The sequence below is a fragment of the Amphiura filiformis genome, chromosome 7, assembly GCF_039555335.1.
Source record: "Amphiura filiformis chromosome 7, Afil_fr2py, whole genome shotgun sequence".
NCBI classification, from domain to species: domain Eukaryota; kingdom Metazoa; phylum Echinodermata; class Ophiuroidea; order Amphilepidida; family Amphiuridae; genus Amphiura; species Amphiura filiformis.
Window position 1 is genome coordinate 62,362,206 of NC_092634.1, and position 14,573 is coordinate 62,376,778.

At 36.1% G+C, this 14,573-nt stretch overlaps 1 protein-coding gene across 1 annotated transcript in view; it reads left to right on the top strand.

The window, feature by feature from the left end:
* The window catches only part of LOC140157444 (uncharacterized), a 40,177-nt gene that overhangs the window by 11,555 nt on the left and 14,049 nt on the right, over positions 1–14,573 (top strand). Inside the window, exon 2 of the mRNA XM_072180647.1 lies at positions 3,067–3,441. Coding sequence (XP_072036748.1) covers positions 3,067–3,441 — 375 coding nt within the window. The remainder of the gene's footprint in view (positions 1–3,066; positions 3,442–14,573) is intronic.

The window sequence follows — 14,573 nt, forward strand, 5'->3', positions numbered from 1 at the left end:
TGTTCTGAGAGGTAGACCTCCTCTAATGATCACAAAACCTTCCAAAAACAAGTGTTTCTTGTATATTATTATTATAGCAAGGCTATATAAAGCATCTCTACTTCCTAGACGTATATTTTGAAAAGTTATAAGAATTATAAAAAAATAAAAATATAATTGAAGAAACCTCAAAAAAGGCAGCAGGAGGGGACGTACAACATGTTTATTTTTTTGTTTGGCCTAATAAAATGTCCTTGCTTCCTTTCATCTAAAATATCGCCATCTACAATCTACGAAAAAAGTCCTTGGAACGCTTGGTACACTCTGTCGAAATTCCGTGCAAATTTCATATGATCATGGAAATAACGTATATTTTTTGGGAACAAGCATGACATCTACAACAGTGATTTACCATTCCCCTCTCCCCATCAATCAATGTTGGAACACATTGAAACCGATGAAGACTTTGGTATTTCTCAACATTGAGGGGAGAGAGGTGAACCCGTTATTTAAGCCCAAGCGTTTGGTTGTCTTTTGTAGATCTACAATCATCGAAAAAAGTCTTGGAACGCTTGCGTTTAAATAACGTATAACTGTCACACCCTCTCCCCCGTGCAATGTTGAGAAATACAAAAGTCTTCAGCGGTTTCCCAATGTGTTCCAACATTGATTGATGGGGAGAGGGAAGGGTAAATCATTGTTGTAGATGTCATGCTTGTTCCCGTGCAAAATATACATCATTTCCATGATCATATGAAATTCTGCACGGAATTTCGACAGAGTGTACCAAGCGTTCCAAGGACTTTTTTCGTAGATTGTAGCTACATGATATAATATCAAATAAACTATCATTTTCTAGATCTAGCTATATATGATATGCATTAAATTTGTCTGACTATCAGATATCGCCGGTATTTTATAATATCTTATCTAAATATCGCCATCTAAATCTAACTAACTGATATGTATCAAATTTGTCTAACTATCGTTCTCAAAATCTAGCTAGACGATATGTATCATCTGTCTAACTATCGGATATATCGCCGGTAAACAGATAAAAATGTCCTTGCTACTTTGTCTTATCTAAATATCGCCATCTAAATCTAGCTAAATGATATGTATGAAATTTGTCTAACTATCGTTCTCAAGATCTAGCTCTATCATTGGTCTAACTATCAGATATATCGCCGATATTTTATTAAATGTCGATGCTAGTATCTAAATATCGTCATCTAAATCTAAATAGAGATATGTATCGTTTGTCTAACTATCAGATATATCGTCGATATTTCATAAAATGTACATGCTACTTTGTCTTATCTAAATATCGTCATCGTTTGTCTAACTATCAGATATATCTTAAAAACTGTTTAATAAATACAACAACATCCAAAGTTTAGGGTTAAAAAGACAAAACAACCGACGTTTCGGGAGCATAAAAACTTCCCTTTTACAAGGTAAAAACAAGTAGCACTAGTAACTAGCACTGCAAGATTTCATAAAATTTCCATGCTACTTTGTCTTATCTAAATATCGCCATCTAAATCTAACTAGACGATATGTATCATTTGCCTATCAGATATATCGCCGATATTTCATAAAATGTCCTTGCTCCTTTATCTTATCTAAATAACGGCGTCATCTAAATCTAACTAGATGATATATATCAACTTTGTCTAACTTATCGTTCTCAAGATCTAGATAAACTATCGTTCTCAAGATCTAGCTAGACGATATATCAAATTTGTCAACTATCAGATAGGCCTATATATCGCCGATATTTTATAATTTTTGTCTAGCTATCGCCGATATTGTCATAAATATCGCCATCTAAATACAAGGGACTGTGCAATAATTATGAGGGGGGTAAAAATTGCCAAGCGGCTTGCCAAAAATCGCTCGTAGTTGTAGTCCTTGCCCTATAAAAAAAAACCGTTTTGGGGGTATTAGAGAAAAATAGCATTTTTTTTTTTTTTTTTTTTGCTGCACGCTGGCCCATCAAGTACGGAATTGAACTACATTTTGGGCTAACATAGTCTGGAATTGAAAAACAATACCATGACACCGGCACAAAATATATATGTTTGTCCTCCATAAATGTCAATGCTTCAGCCGCCAAAGGCCTGATAATGAGGCAACTTGTCAGGACGAAATCGACAAAAACACACTCTGGACCTCTTCTTTTAGACCCATTTGACAAAAAATTATGGATAAATTATGGTGAACATTTTAGCTAAATATATTGTCAACATTCAATAATATTTATGTTACAATGTTTTGGATTTTGTGTGTTCTGGGTTCCCATATTAAATAAATTAATTTAAGGGATCTGAAATGAGCGTTTTGAATGTTTCGACAGTATTTTTGTGGGACATGAGAGCACATCAGACATATCGAATTGCATTCTGAATACGAAGAATGTCTTTCTGATATCAAATAATTTTCATTTTTGAAATTCACGATATAATACAAATGTTATGACAAATTATAAAATTTGATATTTTTCACATTTTGATATATAACAGTCCTCGAAGTAAATTTTATAAATCTAATGACATATTCTTAAAGTGTATGTAGCTGGGAGGAAAAGCAGACGATCAATTGAAAATTTTGACCTTTCATATTAAAGGTATGGATTTTTTCCCCAAAACACCTAGTTTTTTTGGTGTTTTGGGAAAAAAAATCCATATCTTCAATACGAAAGGTCCACATTTTCAATTGATCGTCGGCTTTTCATCCCACCTAAATACACTTTAAGAATATGTCATTAGATTTATAAAGTTTACTTCGTGTACTGTTAAATATCAAAAATATCAATTTTTAATCATTTGCCATAAAATGTGTTTTACAATGCGAATTCCAAAAAGTCAAAATTATTTATTTATTTCAGAATGCAATTCGATATGTCTGATGTGCTCCAATGTCCCACAATAAAAACTGTCCAAACGTTCATACCCCACCCCTTAACTTGCATGACTAAATACAGTTAACATTAATGTGATTTCAATGTTGTGTTGAATTCATGTTGTGTATTCATTTGCTTTCAATATAGGCCTATTTATTTGCTTTATGTTTCTGCTTCAACAGGAGCCTCGGGTCAATCCCCAGAGCCGGGTGATGTGCGACTTGAAGATGGAGATAACGATCGTGTTGGTAGACTGGAGTTTTATGTTCAGAATGAATGGGCGACGGTATGCGACGACGGATTTGGACTCGATGAGGCTGAAGTGATCTGTCGACAACTTGGCCATTCTACCGACCATGCTACACCTGTATATGATGGTCCATGGTCAGATGGTACAGGACTGATTGCAAATATAACGAATTGTCCTGCTTCTGGCAATACAGTGGACGATTGTAACTATGATGGGGATGATTCAATACTTAGTTCATCAGCAGGAGATTCCACCAAGTCAACACAGTGCTATCACTACGAAGATGTCGGGGTGCATTGCATAGAAGGTGAGTGGTATGATATCATCCCGGGATATCATCGGGGGCGCACCATTAGTTTGCAGGGACTGGTTAAAATAAAAACTTCGGTCAATAGTGAGATGAAAAAAATCGCCCACTGATGAGTAAAAAAAAAATCCCCCACCGAACTCTGTATAAAGGTATACATTAAAATTTGAAATTAAAACATTTGGCCGACAAATGAATGGAGCCCTGTGGAGGTCAAACGGTGACCTTTACCTTTCTGCTTAACTCCAGAAGGGAATGTCACAGATAGGTAAAAGTATATTTTTCTGGATCGCCATGACAAGAGGAATAATTTGGAGAACCTTTCAACAGCATTTGAGCAGTTTGAATTTTGACCTCTGCATGAACTTCGACCCGCCATATCTCAAAATGCTCAATGCTGACAGATGTCCAGTAAACTTATTTTTGTGGTTGGTGCCTATTATAGCTGTCAGATCAGTTACCGATTTAATGGCGGATGCCCTTTGTTCCGAACAAAAGGTACCTCTCGATGAATAGCGTGTCGGTAAATCAAATCGGCTCAAAGTAACAATGCATTACGAAATCTATTGCTATTCTATGTTTATACATGTAAAAGCTCTTTGGTCATACCCACTGGCAGCAGGACTTTACGTGCACCCTTTACTAAAGGTATGGGTTTATAGGTCAATTTGGGGTCATTAGAGGTCACGGGGTCAGATTTTCAAAATGCTCCAATTGAACTGAAATTTGAATGCAATGATCCTTATGACATTCTAAACATGTTTTTTGAGGTAATTAAGGGGTCATAAAGAGGTCAAAATGCCAGCTTTCTACGATCAAGGTTTAATAAAATGGCAATTAGTAAAAAAGTGCTGCGTGAACAGGTCATCAAAGTCATCCGCCTAACTTACCTCGTGTCCTTGCAAAGGACACGATTGTTCTAGTTAGTTAATTTGTCGTTTTTTTTTTCAAGCAAAACGAACAGGGCCGACGGTGATAGTTTCTTCATTTTTATAACACGGTGTACAAAAAAAATCAGAAAAGCAATTTAAATATTTGTTTTTCTTGCTCCTTTGCAACCAAGAAAAAGGCCAACAATGAATTATACTTCCAGGTATACTTACCGGATTAGGGTTTGCATGTTAAGGGTATGTTAAGAGTAAAAACACTATTTGTTTTATTCTTTTATTATTTATATGCTTATAATGTAAACTTCAAATAACCTTTTCTTGAGTTTATTTTTTTCTAAATTGCAAACGAAAAACAGTAATAAGTCGGTTTTTTTGTAAGTTTTAAATTATGCTTTTCCTTTTTTCCTTTTCACACATTCATATAACACTATGTACTTTCATTCTGGACAAAATTAAGTCCACTTTTTTGCAAACTTCAAAGAAAATTCACATTTTGAATTTCCAAATCATTATCCATTCAAAAGGACCGCATTCCCCCCTTAGTGTTAGGCAGTATGATTAGGAGTAGGATTAAGGGTAGAGTAGGATAGGAATTGAGTTAGGATTAGGGTTTGCATGTTAAGGGTATGTTAGGGTTAAGGTTGGGATTAGGCCTAGGGTTAGGATTATGGTTAGCATTAGGGTTAGTGTTAAGCCCAAGTGTAGGGTTTAGGTTAGGGTGAAAGTTGCATAAAAATTGGAGTTGTCGTTTTCTTAAAATGGCTGTTTTACGTCCAAATATGGATGCGAGGGCGCGTTGCATGAAACACGCACATGTTCTTTTCACAAGAAATTTTAATGATGCCAGTTTGAAGATAATCACATTTTTCGTATTCCCAGGAAGCCTTCCATTGAATCGTACACGTTTTAAAGTGCATTGACCCCTGTACAGTTAAATGGGAGCATTCTATGAAATATTCAAATGGCTGCCAAAATCAAACCGTACTATGTAAACCGCTCAAATTTCTTGAGCAGGTACTAACTATGATTATCTTCATACACACATCATTGAAATTTCCGTTTGAAAGATCGTTTGCATATTTTATGCAAAGCGCCCTCACATCCATATTTGGACGTAAAACAGCCATTTTAAGAAAACGACAACTCCAATTTTTATGCAACTTTATAAATGGAATTCTAGACATCAATTACATACAAATCAGTACCAACTTTAACAGATTTAGCCATATAATGAGTATTGTCAAAAATATTGATTTTCAGACCCCACCCCAGCCCCTACCACAGACCCCCTGTCCAAGTACTTGTTTTGCCCGGCACCAACTCATTTTTTGGCCGATTTGGATGAATTATGAGCTAACTCTTACCCTATACTCAAGATTTTAAATGCTTAAACTTGTGTCAAGTCTTACAATTTTGTGACTACAATTGTAAGAAAACATGCAAAATTGCATGTTTTTGGACCACTTTCCCTCAAATTGCAAAAATATTAAAATTTGACTTTTATTGCCAGTTAGGACTAACTAAAGGATTAGCATTTAGCTATGTTTCATTTGGCAAAACAGGATAGTATTTGTTTAATCCAAAAAATTAGTTCTATACTTTTCTGGAATGGGAGTAGTTCCCGGGCCTAGTATACACATATTGACTGCTATGAGGTTCATGGTTAAAATTATAGGCCCAATTATTTGTTTAATCCATAAAAATTAGTTCAATACGTTTCTGGAATGGGGAGTAGTTCCCGGGCCTAGTATACACATATTGACTGCTATGAGGGGCATGGTTAAAATTATAGGCCCAATTATTTGTTTAATCCATAAAAATTAGTTCAATACGTTTCTGGAATGGGGAGTAGTTCCCGGGCCTAGTATACACATATTGACTGCTATGAGGGGCATGGTTAAAATTATAGGCCCGTGGTGATCTCAAAACCATGACTATGCCCCGAGGCGTAGCCGAAGGGCATAGTCATGGTTTTGAGATCACCGCGGGCCTATAATTTTAACCATACCCGAATAAAAAGCAGTCAATATTTGTTTTATATGTGACCGTCCACGGCGAAAAAAATGAACATCATAAACTTAAAAATGGTATATCATTTGACTTCAAACGATATCCAGAAGCGGGGTTATGGTTTGATAAACTTTGCTCCTTCAAAAAAATTATAGCTTTTACGTTTTTACATGTGTCTCTTTTTCCACATTGCTGGCAATAAATATCAAACAGTCATAATTGGCGGTCATTTCAAATCATCCCCAAGTCAACGAGGTTTAAGAAAGTTCTCTCATTGTTAATTGTTGGTTATGCATACGTGTAAAAATTCAATGCCTGGTAACCCACCACTTGAACAGGATTTAGCAAAAGCAAACAAAGACCCGAGCTATTAAAAGTTCTATAGCCATCTAAGGTAGAAGCTTATTATCCACTTCAACAATAGGATTATTGATTAGTTTTTGACTATGAAAATGAGACGGATGTCGGGCCAGCTTAAGTTACCGATGAATATGACCTTCGTACACATTTTACACCGTAACTCAGAATACAATTTAGGGAATTTACGGCTCATTTGTGCTGCCGGGTCACATATACCAAATCTTAAGATTCTTGTCATCTGGTTGGTTAAAGCATCGATTTTGGGAAGTTTCCGCGTAATTGTAGCGCGAGAAAACTATTAACGCGTGCGTAATATCATTTTACGCTGGGAACAACGCACACGCAGAACTATGCCCGGGGAATAGTTACTGTTGCGGGCATAGTCAAAACTATGCCCGCTCTTTTAACCAATCAGATGGCGGGAATCTTTAGATGAGGTATATAATTAATTATATAGGCCTAGCCTGAGCACCTGACAGTATTCACTTTCAACTCTTATTATTGGATCAAATCGCCACTACGCAATCGCAATAGGATGTCGCCATTTTTGTTGGATTTGTTTTTCTTGGTGCACACAACTAAATTCCTAATTGAACTAAATGTTCGGAGTGATGATTTTGTCAATGCCGATTCGAACTTAACAAATGAAATTTGGTATCAAAATAAATGCAATCATATGTATAATGTTATTACATTATCTGTATACCACGCTAACCTTTTATTTTTTTGTTATTTTGTCACGAAGAAAAACCGTGGAATTCCCCCAGCCGCCCCCATATTTTCATTAAATCTCAGAATAAAAACACTGTGTTCAGACCCGATTTGGTGGTGCACTCGAAATCCCTCTTTTTGTATAGCAGCACCTCTTCCATGTTGTGCGGATCTTTAATTATTTACAAAATCAAGATTTGTACAAGTCTACTCGCTACGTACTTACAACAAGTATTAATTTCTCAATGGGCTAACTTTTTAGGCTGATTACAAGTCTGTTTTTAAACAATAATTTTTCATTTTATTTAAGCATCAAAATTGCAATTTCTAGATTTTGTTTAATGAAATAAAATGGACTTTTCTTGGTCTGTATGGATAATGATTTGGAAATTCAAAATCAAATTTGCCACACAATGTGAATTTTCTTGTGAATGAAAGTATACAATGTCGAAAAACAAATAATCGCACTCAAGTTTATGCTTAAACACACCTAAGTGTATAAAATTGTTAAATTTAAGTGTTTACCTTAAACACTAATAGTGTGTGGGGTAAGATACGGATTAGTGTGTCGGGCTAACACCGGTTACCATGGTTACCCAGCAAACACAACGTTGTACAGAAAAGGTTTAAATGTCGGGCTAAATAAAGGGTATAAAAACACTTTAATAATACTAAGTATTCATAAAAATATTTTAAAAACTTTATAACTTTAGAACCAAGTATGCTAGACCTTTGGTGTTTTCAGTAAATGATAGCCCATTCTATGTATAATGTAATAATTACAGTTACTCAATTTTCAAATTGTGGTCCATGTCACATATCCACTTCAGAATATGTATAATTTTATATGTCAACTTTTTTGAGTTACGAACGTCATTCAAAGTTCTACCTCCATCATCACATCTCTGTTATCTTACGTGCTAGGATATTGAAATTGCCCATGATTATACTCGTACACCTTGGCTACAAAATAACAGTTTAGTTTGTGGTTGTTTAGATGTGTTGGTTAAAGCTAAGGCAGATTTGATACGTCGGAAACGGTTCAAAACTGAAGCTAAAAGTTTAGCAAGCATCATTGTAGCTTTGGATAATCTCCATAAAAATCTTTTTAAAATGCGGTTCTCCCATTGCTTATTAAGGATAAATATTTTGGTCCTATTTGAGCTCCCTGACATACCTTGGCACTTTAAAATAAAATAAAACATGTTTTATATAAAAAGAAAACATCAAAGGGTTCAACAGACACAAATTTTACTGAATCTTGCCAAATATCGCTATTAATTAAAAATATTTCGCTGTATATGTTGTTATCATGGTTATAGGCCTATTCAGTAAGTCAACTGGGGTTCCTTAATATCACGAATATCCATTTTAACTTGTAAACCACTTAAAGCCATATTATAACATTTGCTGAGGAAGACGCCCTCACTGAATTTTTTAAATTCCTTTTTTTACACGATTAAATTGTACATTATTAAACCAATATACCCTGCAAAAATCAAGACTCTAAGTGCTGTAGTTTTGTCAAAATCCGTGATTTTGAATTAAAGGCTGATTCAGCGCTTTATTATTACGATGGAATTATTAGTCGAACGCATACACGATGTTCATAACACACAGTACGTCACGGCGTGCGGGACGGTAATATACACAACAAAGGGTCGTACCACAACATGACCGAAGGAGTGGTACGTATTGGCGACATGTGCGCTGGTAGTAAATTCCAATTTTCTTTGCTTTGCCGTAGTTGTTCGGCTCAAAAATAAAAGGGGATATATCTGACAGTAAAAGCTAACATTTTATGGCAAAGAAATGCTAATCTATTTTGTTTGAAAATGTTATAATATTGCTTTAATACGACTTGAAGCAACAAGTGCTCATTCGATCCCCGGGATTCGATCTATGGAAAAGGGCCATAGAAGGCTATTCTGAACGTGTATCGATTTTGTTTTTCAACAGACACGATATCCAGTAAAACTGTTGATCTATCTTCAAGCATTAGAATTTGATTGATTGAAATTACACATCATATTCTTACATCTTAGCTACAAAATAAAAAGTTATTTGATTAAAATGATTATGATTTTTTGTGATGGTTAAATGCAAGAACATTAATAGGTAAATTTTCACGGGAAAATTTTCTGGACACGTGACACCCATGGGCGCAGACATAATAGCATTATGGAATGTGACCCCGAGCACAGCGGGTGTTCTTCTAATGTATTTGAATAGGAAGAATTCCTTCTTTGATGCAAAATAAGTTACTTGTCGCAAGTTAATAATGTTATGGTAAGAGTTTCCGTAGATATATATTTTTTTCCGTAGATAGATATTTTTGAAATTACGTTTTGATGATATTGTGAAAAAATTAAGATAACATAATATTCAATAAATTTGCAATGCACAAATTTCTATCAAAATTGCGGTCAAAATCATATTCCAATTCAAAATTACTAAGACTTGAATAGCGAGGTCACCGCCGGGGGTCAGAGATCAGGCTCGAGGTTACACTCACATTGATACGCATTGGTCACGTGTCCAGAAAATTTTCCCGTGAAAATTTACCTATTAAAGGAGTATTTCGTGATCCTAGCATCCTCTTTTTATGACATTTTTCAGTAGATATCCACGAAAAAAGCTTATTTCCAAAATTTCAGTTGATTCCGATTTTGAGTTTGCGAGTTATGCATGATTATGTGTATTACACTGCTCCATAGACAATGTGTTGTAATTTCGTTCTGGTGCACCAGAACGAAATTCAAATTTGGCGATATTTTTGCTAAACAAATTAATCTGCAAGAAATATTTGGTACATAAACATTGTGTAGCCAGAGGGATCCAGTGGTGTAAAAATCTCAACTTTTTGGGGAAAAGTGGGGGATGAGGCTGTGGATCACGAAATGCCCCTTTAATGTTGACTGAAGAATGGCTTTTAAGTTGTAAATGACATATTTAACGACTTGGTATGGCTCAGAAAATGCTAGATTTTGGTGCTTTAGACGTAAAAGTATATTTTGTTTTCAATGGTAGGTTAAAGTAAACATATTATGGAATAAAAATAAATAAATAAATAAAAACTGACAAACAAAATCGTTACAGATTATCTCTGAAAAAATACTTATTTGGTATGTCTGACGAAAGTCGCAGTCGGCCATTTCGAGATACGGCGATTAAAAATTGGCACGTAAGGTGTGCTGGAGGTAGAAATTTTTGAATGACTGTCGTACATTGTCAACAAGATTGGAACAATTTCAAATTTTTACACCTGTTTGGCCAATATAGAGTTCATTAAGGTGTGCAGGAGGACTTTCGGATAGCCCCACAAGAAGAATCCCAGTGGTGTAAGATCAGGAGATCTTGGGAACCATTCCACTTGGTGATTCAAAACAATCACACGATTGCCATACAATTCTGCAATGCGTTCTGTCAATTACTGAAAGAAAGTGAAACGTGTGCTATTCCTGTTTCGACTTTAATTGACTTTGCGCAACTGCGATTTTACTCGGCTCACAACAAATTAATGGTCATACGCCAGTGTTTTTACATTTGTTTAGAGCTATCAACTCACAATATTTGCAAATTTGAAAGACACTAATATTATTTTCTTTACAATTACCATACTCTTACATTACTGGTATCGAAATTGGAAATGACCTTAAAGGGGGGTAACCCTATTGGTTTTGGATATGGATTGTCTTTAAAATTACATAATAATATCAAATATCGCCCCCTTTATGCTGCTTTGTGAAAAAACGAGAGCATTTTCAGCATAAATGTGAATAAATAGCCAAATTTGCAATCCAATACCTTGGTATACGTGAATTGCATTCTGGGCAGGCAAGCAACAACAACAATTTCCGTTCGTATGACGAATGCTGACATGCTGTACAATGCCCGGCCCGTATTGAACGGAAAATATTTTTTCGTACCGTTTCAGAAAAAAAAAAGGAAATAAAATATATTTCCCTTGCAATATGTACATTTCAAAGGAATATATAAAAGTTTGGGTTAAAATGGAGAGGAAAAAAGCTTCCAATACCGGGTTTTGAACCGGGTACCTCGCGGGTAACAGCACAATGCGCTAACTAATTGAGCTATTTCGCCCACGATGTCCTTCGTGGAATTTAATAATTAAATACGCCGCACCGTCTCCTCAACAGTTAGTGTGGTTCGCTTTTTTCACAGAATGTGTATAACGCTAAACCAAAGTAGATGTTGAGGAGACTGTTGAGTCGCAATTAATTCCCTACCCAGAAATCCGAAGTAATTTTTGTATTTACAAACTGGTAGCCTGTAAAAACCGCTGTGTTTCATGATTTCTCCGGAAATACATCGACTTGGAGCGTCAAATTTCAGGATAGTAATGAGAAAAATAGTATCTATTATGTGATACCAAAACCCCATCAACAATGAAAAAAAATCGGGGGGATGATGCTGTCGATCGGGTTACGGACCTTTAAGGAAAGGGGTATGAACGTTTGGACAGTATTTATTGTGGGACATTAGAGCATATCAGACATATCGAATCGCATTCTGAATACGAAGAATCCAGCTACATACACTTTAAGAATATAATATAACGTGTCATGTCAAAAGGAGACACTTTTGGGCAGGATCGCAAATGGAGAAAAAGCCTTCACAATTTGGGTTTGTTGCGAATTTGTGATGTTATTAATGTGTAAAATATTGTCTGATAGTTTCAGACCGGAATATAACTGGCATCTTGTATTTATTGACACATTTTTCTAGGTAATTCCTACTCTTAACATTGTCAATAATATTTTTAAAGGCCGATATCTCAATTTCCAATTTTATAATACCATAACTTACGAACTCAATATCTTCGCTTAGAAATGTCCGATTTCATTGGGGAAAACGGCATTGTGGAACAAAATATCTCTATATTTAAGATATGTAAAAACCTCAAAATTGATAACCTGCCCAAAAGTGTCTCCTTTTGTCATGACACGTCACATATCATTAGATTTATAAAATTTACTTCGAGGACTGTTATATATCAAAATTTGAAAAATATCAATTTTATAATTTGTCATAAAATTTGTATTATATCGTGATTTTCAAAAATGAAAATTATTTGATATCAGAAAGACATTATACGTATTCAGAATGCAATTCGATACGTCTTCGGTGCTCTCATGTCCCATAAAAAATACTGTCGAAACGCTCTAAGGCTGAGTTCACATAGAAGTATACGGTATACGGTATTCGCTATACGAAATACGCTCATTCGTTCAGGCTGAGTTCATATAGGAGTATACTATATGAACTCAGCCTGGTCGAATGAGCGTATTTCGTATAGCGAATAGCGAGTATGTTAGTTTACCCATTTTCTTCGTCTTATCAAATGCTTGTAACTTTACTTCTTGAGGTCACATTGCATTCAATGAGGTGTCATAATGTGCAGAATTAGATAGTGCATCTATTAAAAAATGAATTTGCCCACATATGGTTTAGGTTTTTAAAATTTGGACGGTATACGCATGCACTAAAATCGAACACGCGCGATTCCCACTATACTATACTAAACGCAGGTATACGGCCTTTTCGAATAGCTCTTATGTGACCCGGTACTATGAAATTACCTTGCTCGATTTAATCTATACGCGTGCACCTGCAAAACGTGCATCGTATACCCGAATAGTATACTTCTATGCGATCGTAGCCTTATGTGACCCGGTACTATGATATTGCCTTGCTCGATTTAACTATATACGCGTGCACCTGTAAAACGTGCACCGTATACCCGAATAGTATACTTCTATGTGAACGCAGCCTAAACGCTCATTTCAGATCCCTTAAGGACTGTGCAATAATTATGAGCCAGAGGGAGGGGGATTTCCAAATTGCGTACCAAAAATTGCTTTCACCCCCAAAAAAAAAAAAAATCGCTTGCCCTAAACCCACTTGGGCTGCCAAAACTGCCAATTTGGCAAACTTGCACTGATCATTTCATAGCGAGCGTGTTGAAGAATTCAAATATCACTGATATACTTTTTTAGGTCCCGTTGTTCTTGAGTTATGTTTTGGCTGAAGAGGGCTGAAACTCGGCTCACGAAAATAGCTAGCCACTGAGTCCTTATCAATGGTCATACATCAGTGATTTAACCCCGGGGGGCACTTCAATATGAAATGGATATAGGTGTAGGGCTGGCACTTTCGCACTGACTAAGTGGCAATCGGTTAGAGCAAAATGTAAAAAAATATGGGGTCATTGGGTGAGAGCATGATTTTTGGCATTCGGTGAGAGCAAAATGTAAAAAATATGGGGTCATTGGGTGAGAACATGACCCTTTTTTAAATGGAATCTTTGGGTGAGAGCCGAAACAGTACCACAGAAAAAAAAATCAAATTTCAAGTTCTAAATGGCTTCAAATTGCTTTGTTTTTTCAAAATAAGTAACAAAATCAGTTGTCTTTGGGTGACAGATCAAATGGAAAAATAGGGGTTCTTCGGGTGACAGCGCATGTGTACGTGTTCCTAAACAAATATGGGGTCTTTGGGTGACAGCGACGCTGAAAAAGGGGGTCTTAACAGCCCTACATACGCGTCACCTCCAAAGTGGGAGTGCCCCCCCCCCGGGATTTAACATTTGAGACAGCTATCAACTAAAGCATTTTTGATTAAGTGCAATTTTCAAACTGTTTACTTTATTTTGATACATACTGTTATGTTCAGGGGCTGTGCAATAATTATGAGTCCTAGAGGAGGGTAAAATGGGGGGGGGGGGATTTTTGGCCAGCCAAAGGGGGTGGGGGGGCAGCGATTTTTGGCATATTCATGGGATGCCTTTTAAATAAAACACTCTATTAAAGCTGGCATAAGAAAACAGTACGGAAACACTTAAATGTGCAATTTTTCTGCTTCATGCTGCGCTCGCAATATTTGGAAGATCATTAAGGTTTGCAACTTGGGATCCAAAAATATTTGGCATGTGCAAAAGGGGGTGGGCCGGGCAGGCCGGGAGGAGGGGCAAGCGATTTTGGTTGGCCGAGTGGGGGGGGCAAGTGATTTTGGGTAGGCCGTTTGGAAATTGTACCCCCGGGGTGACACTAAAAACATTTTCCTTACAATTACCACTGTACTTGTAAGTTCTGGTTAAAATGCATACAAGGTATGGTTTATTTTATCTTACGTTGTTTC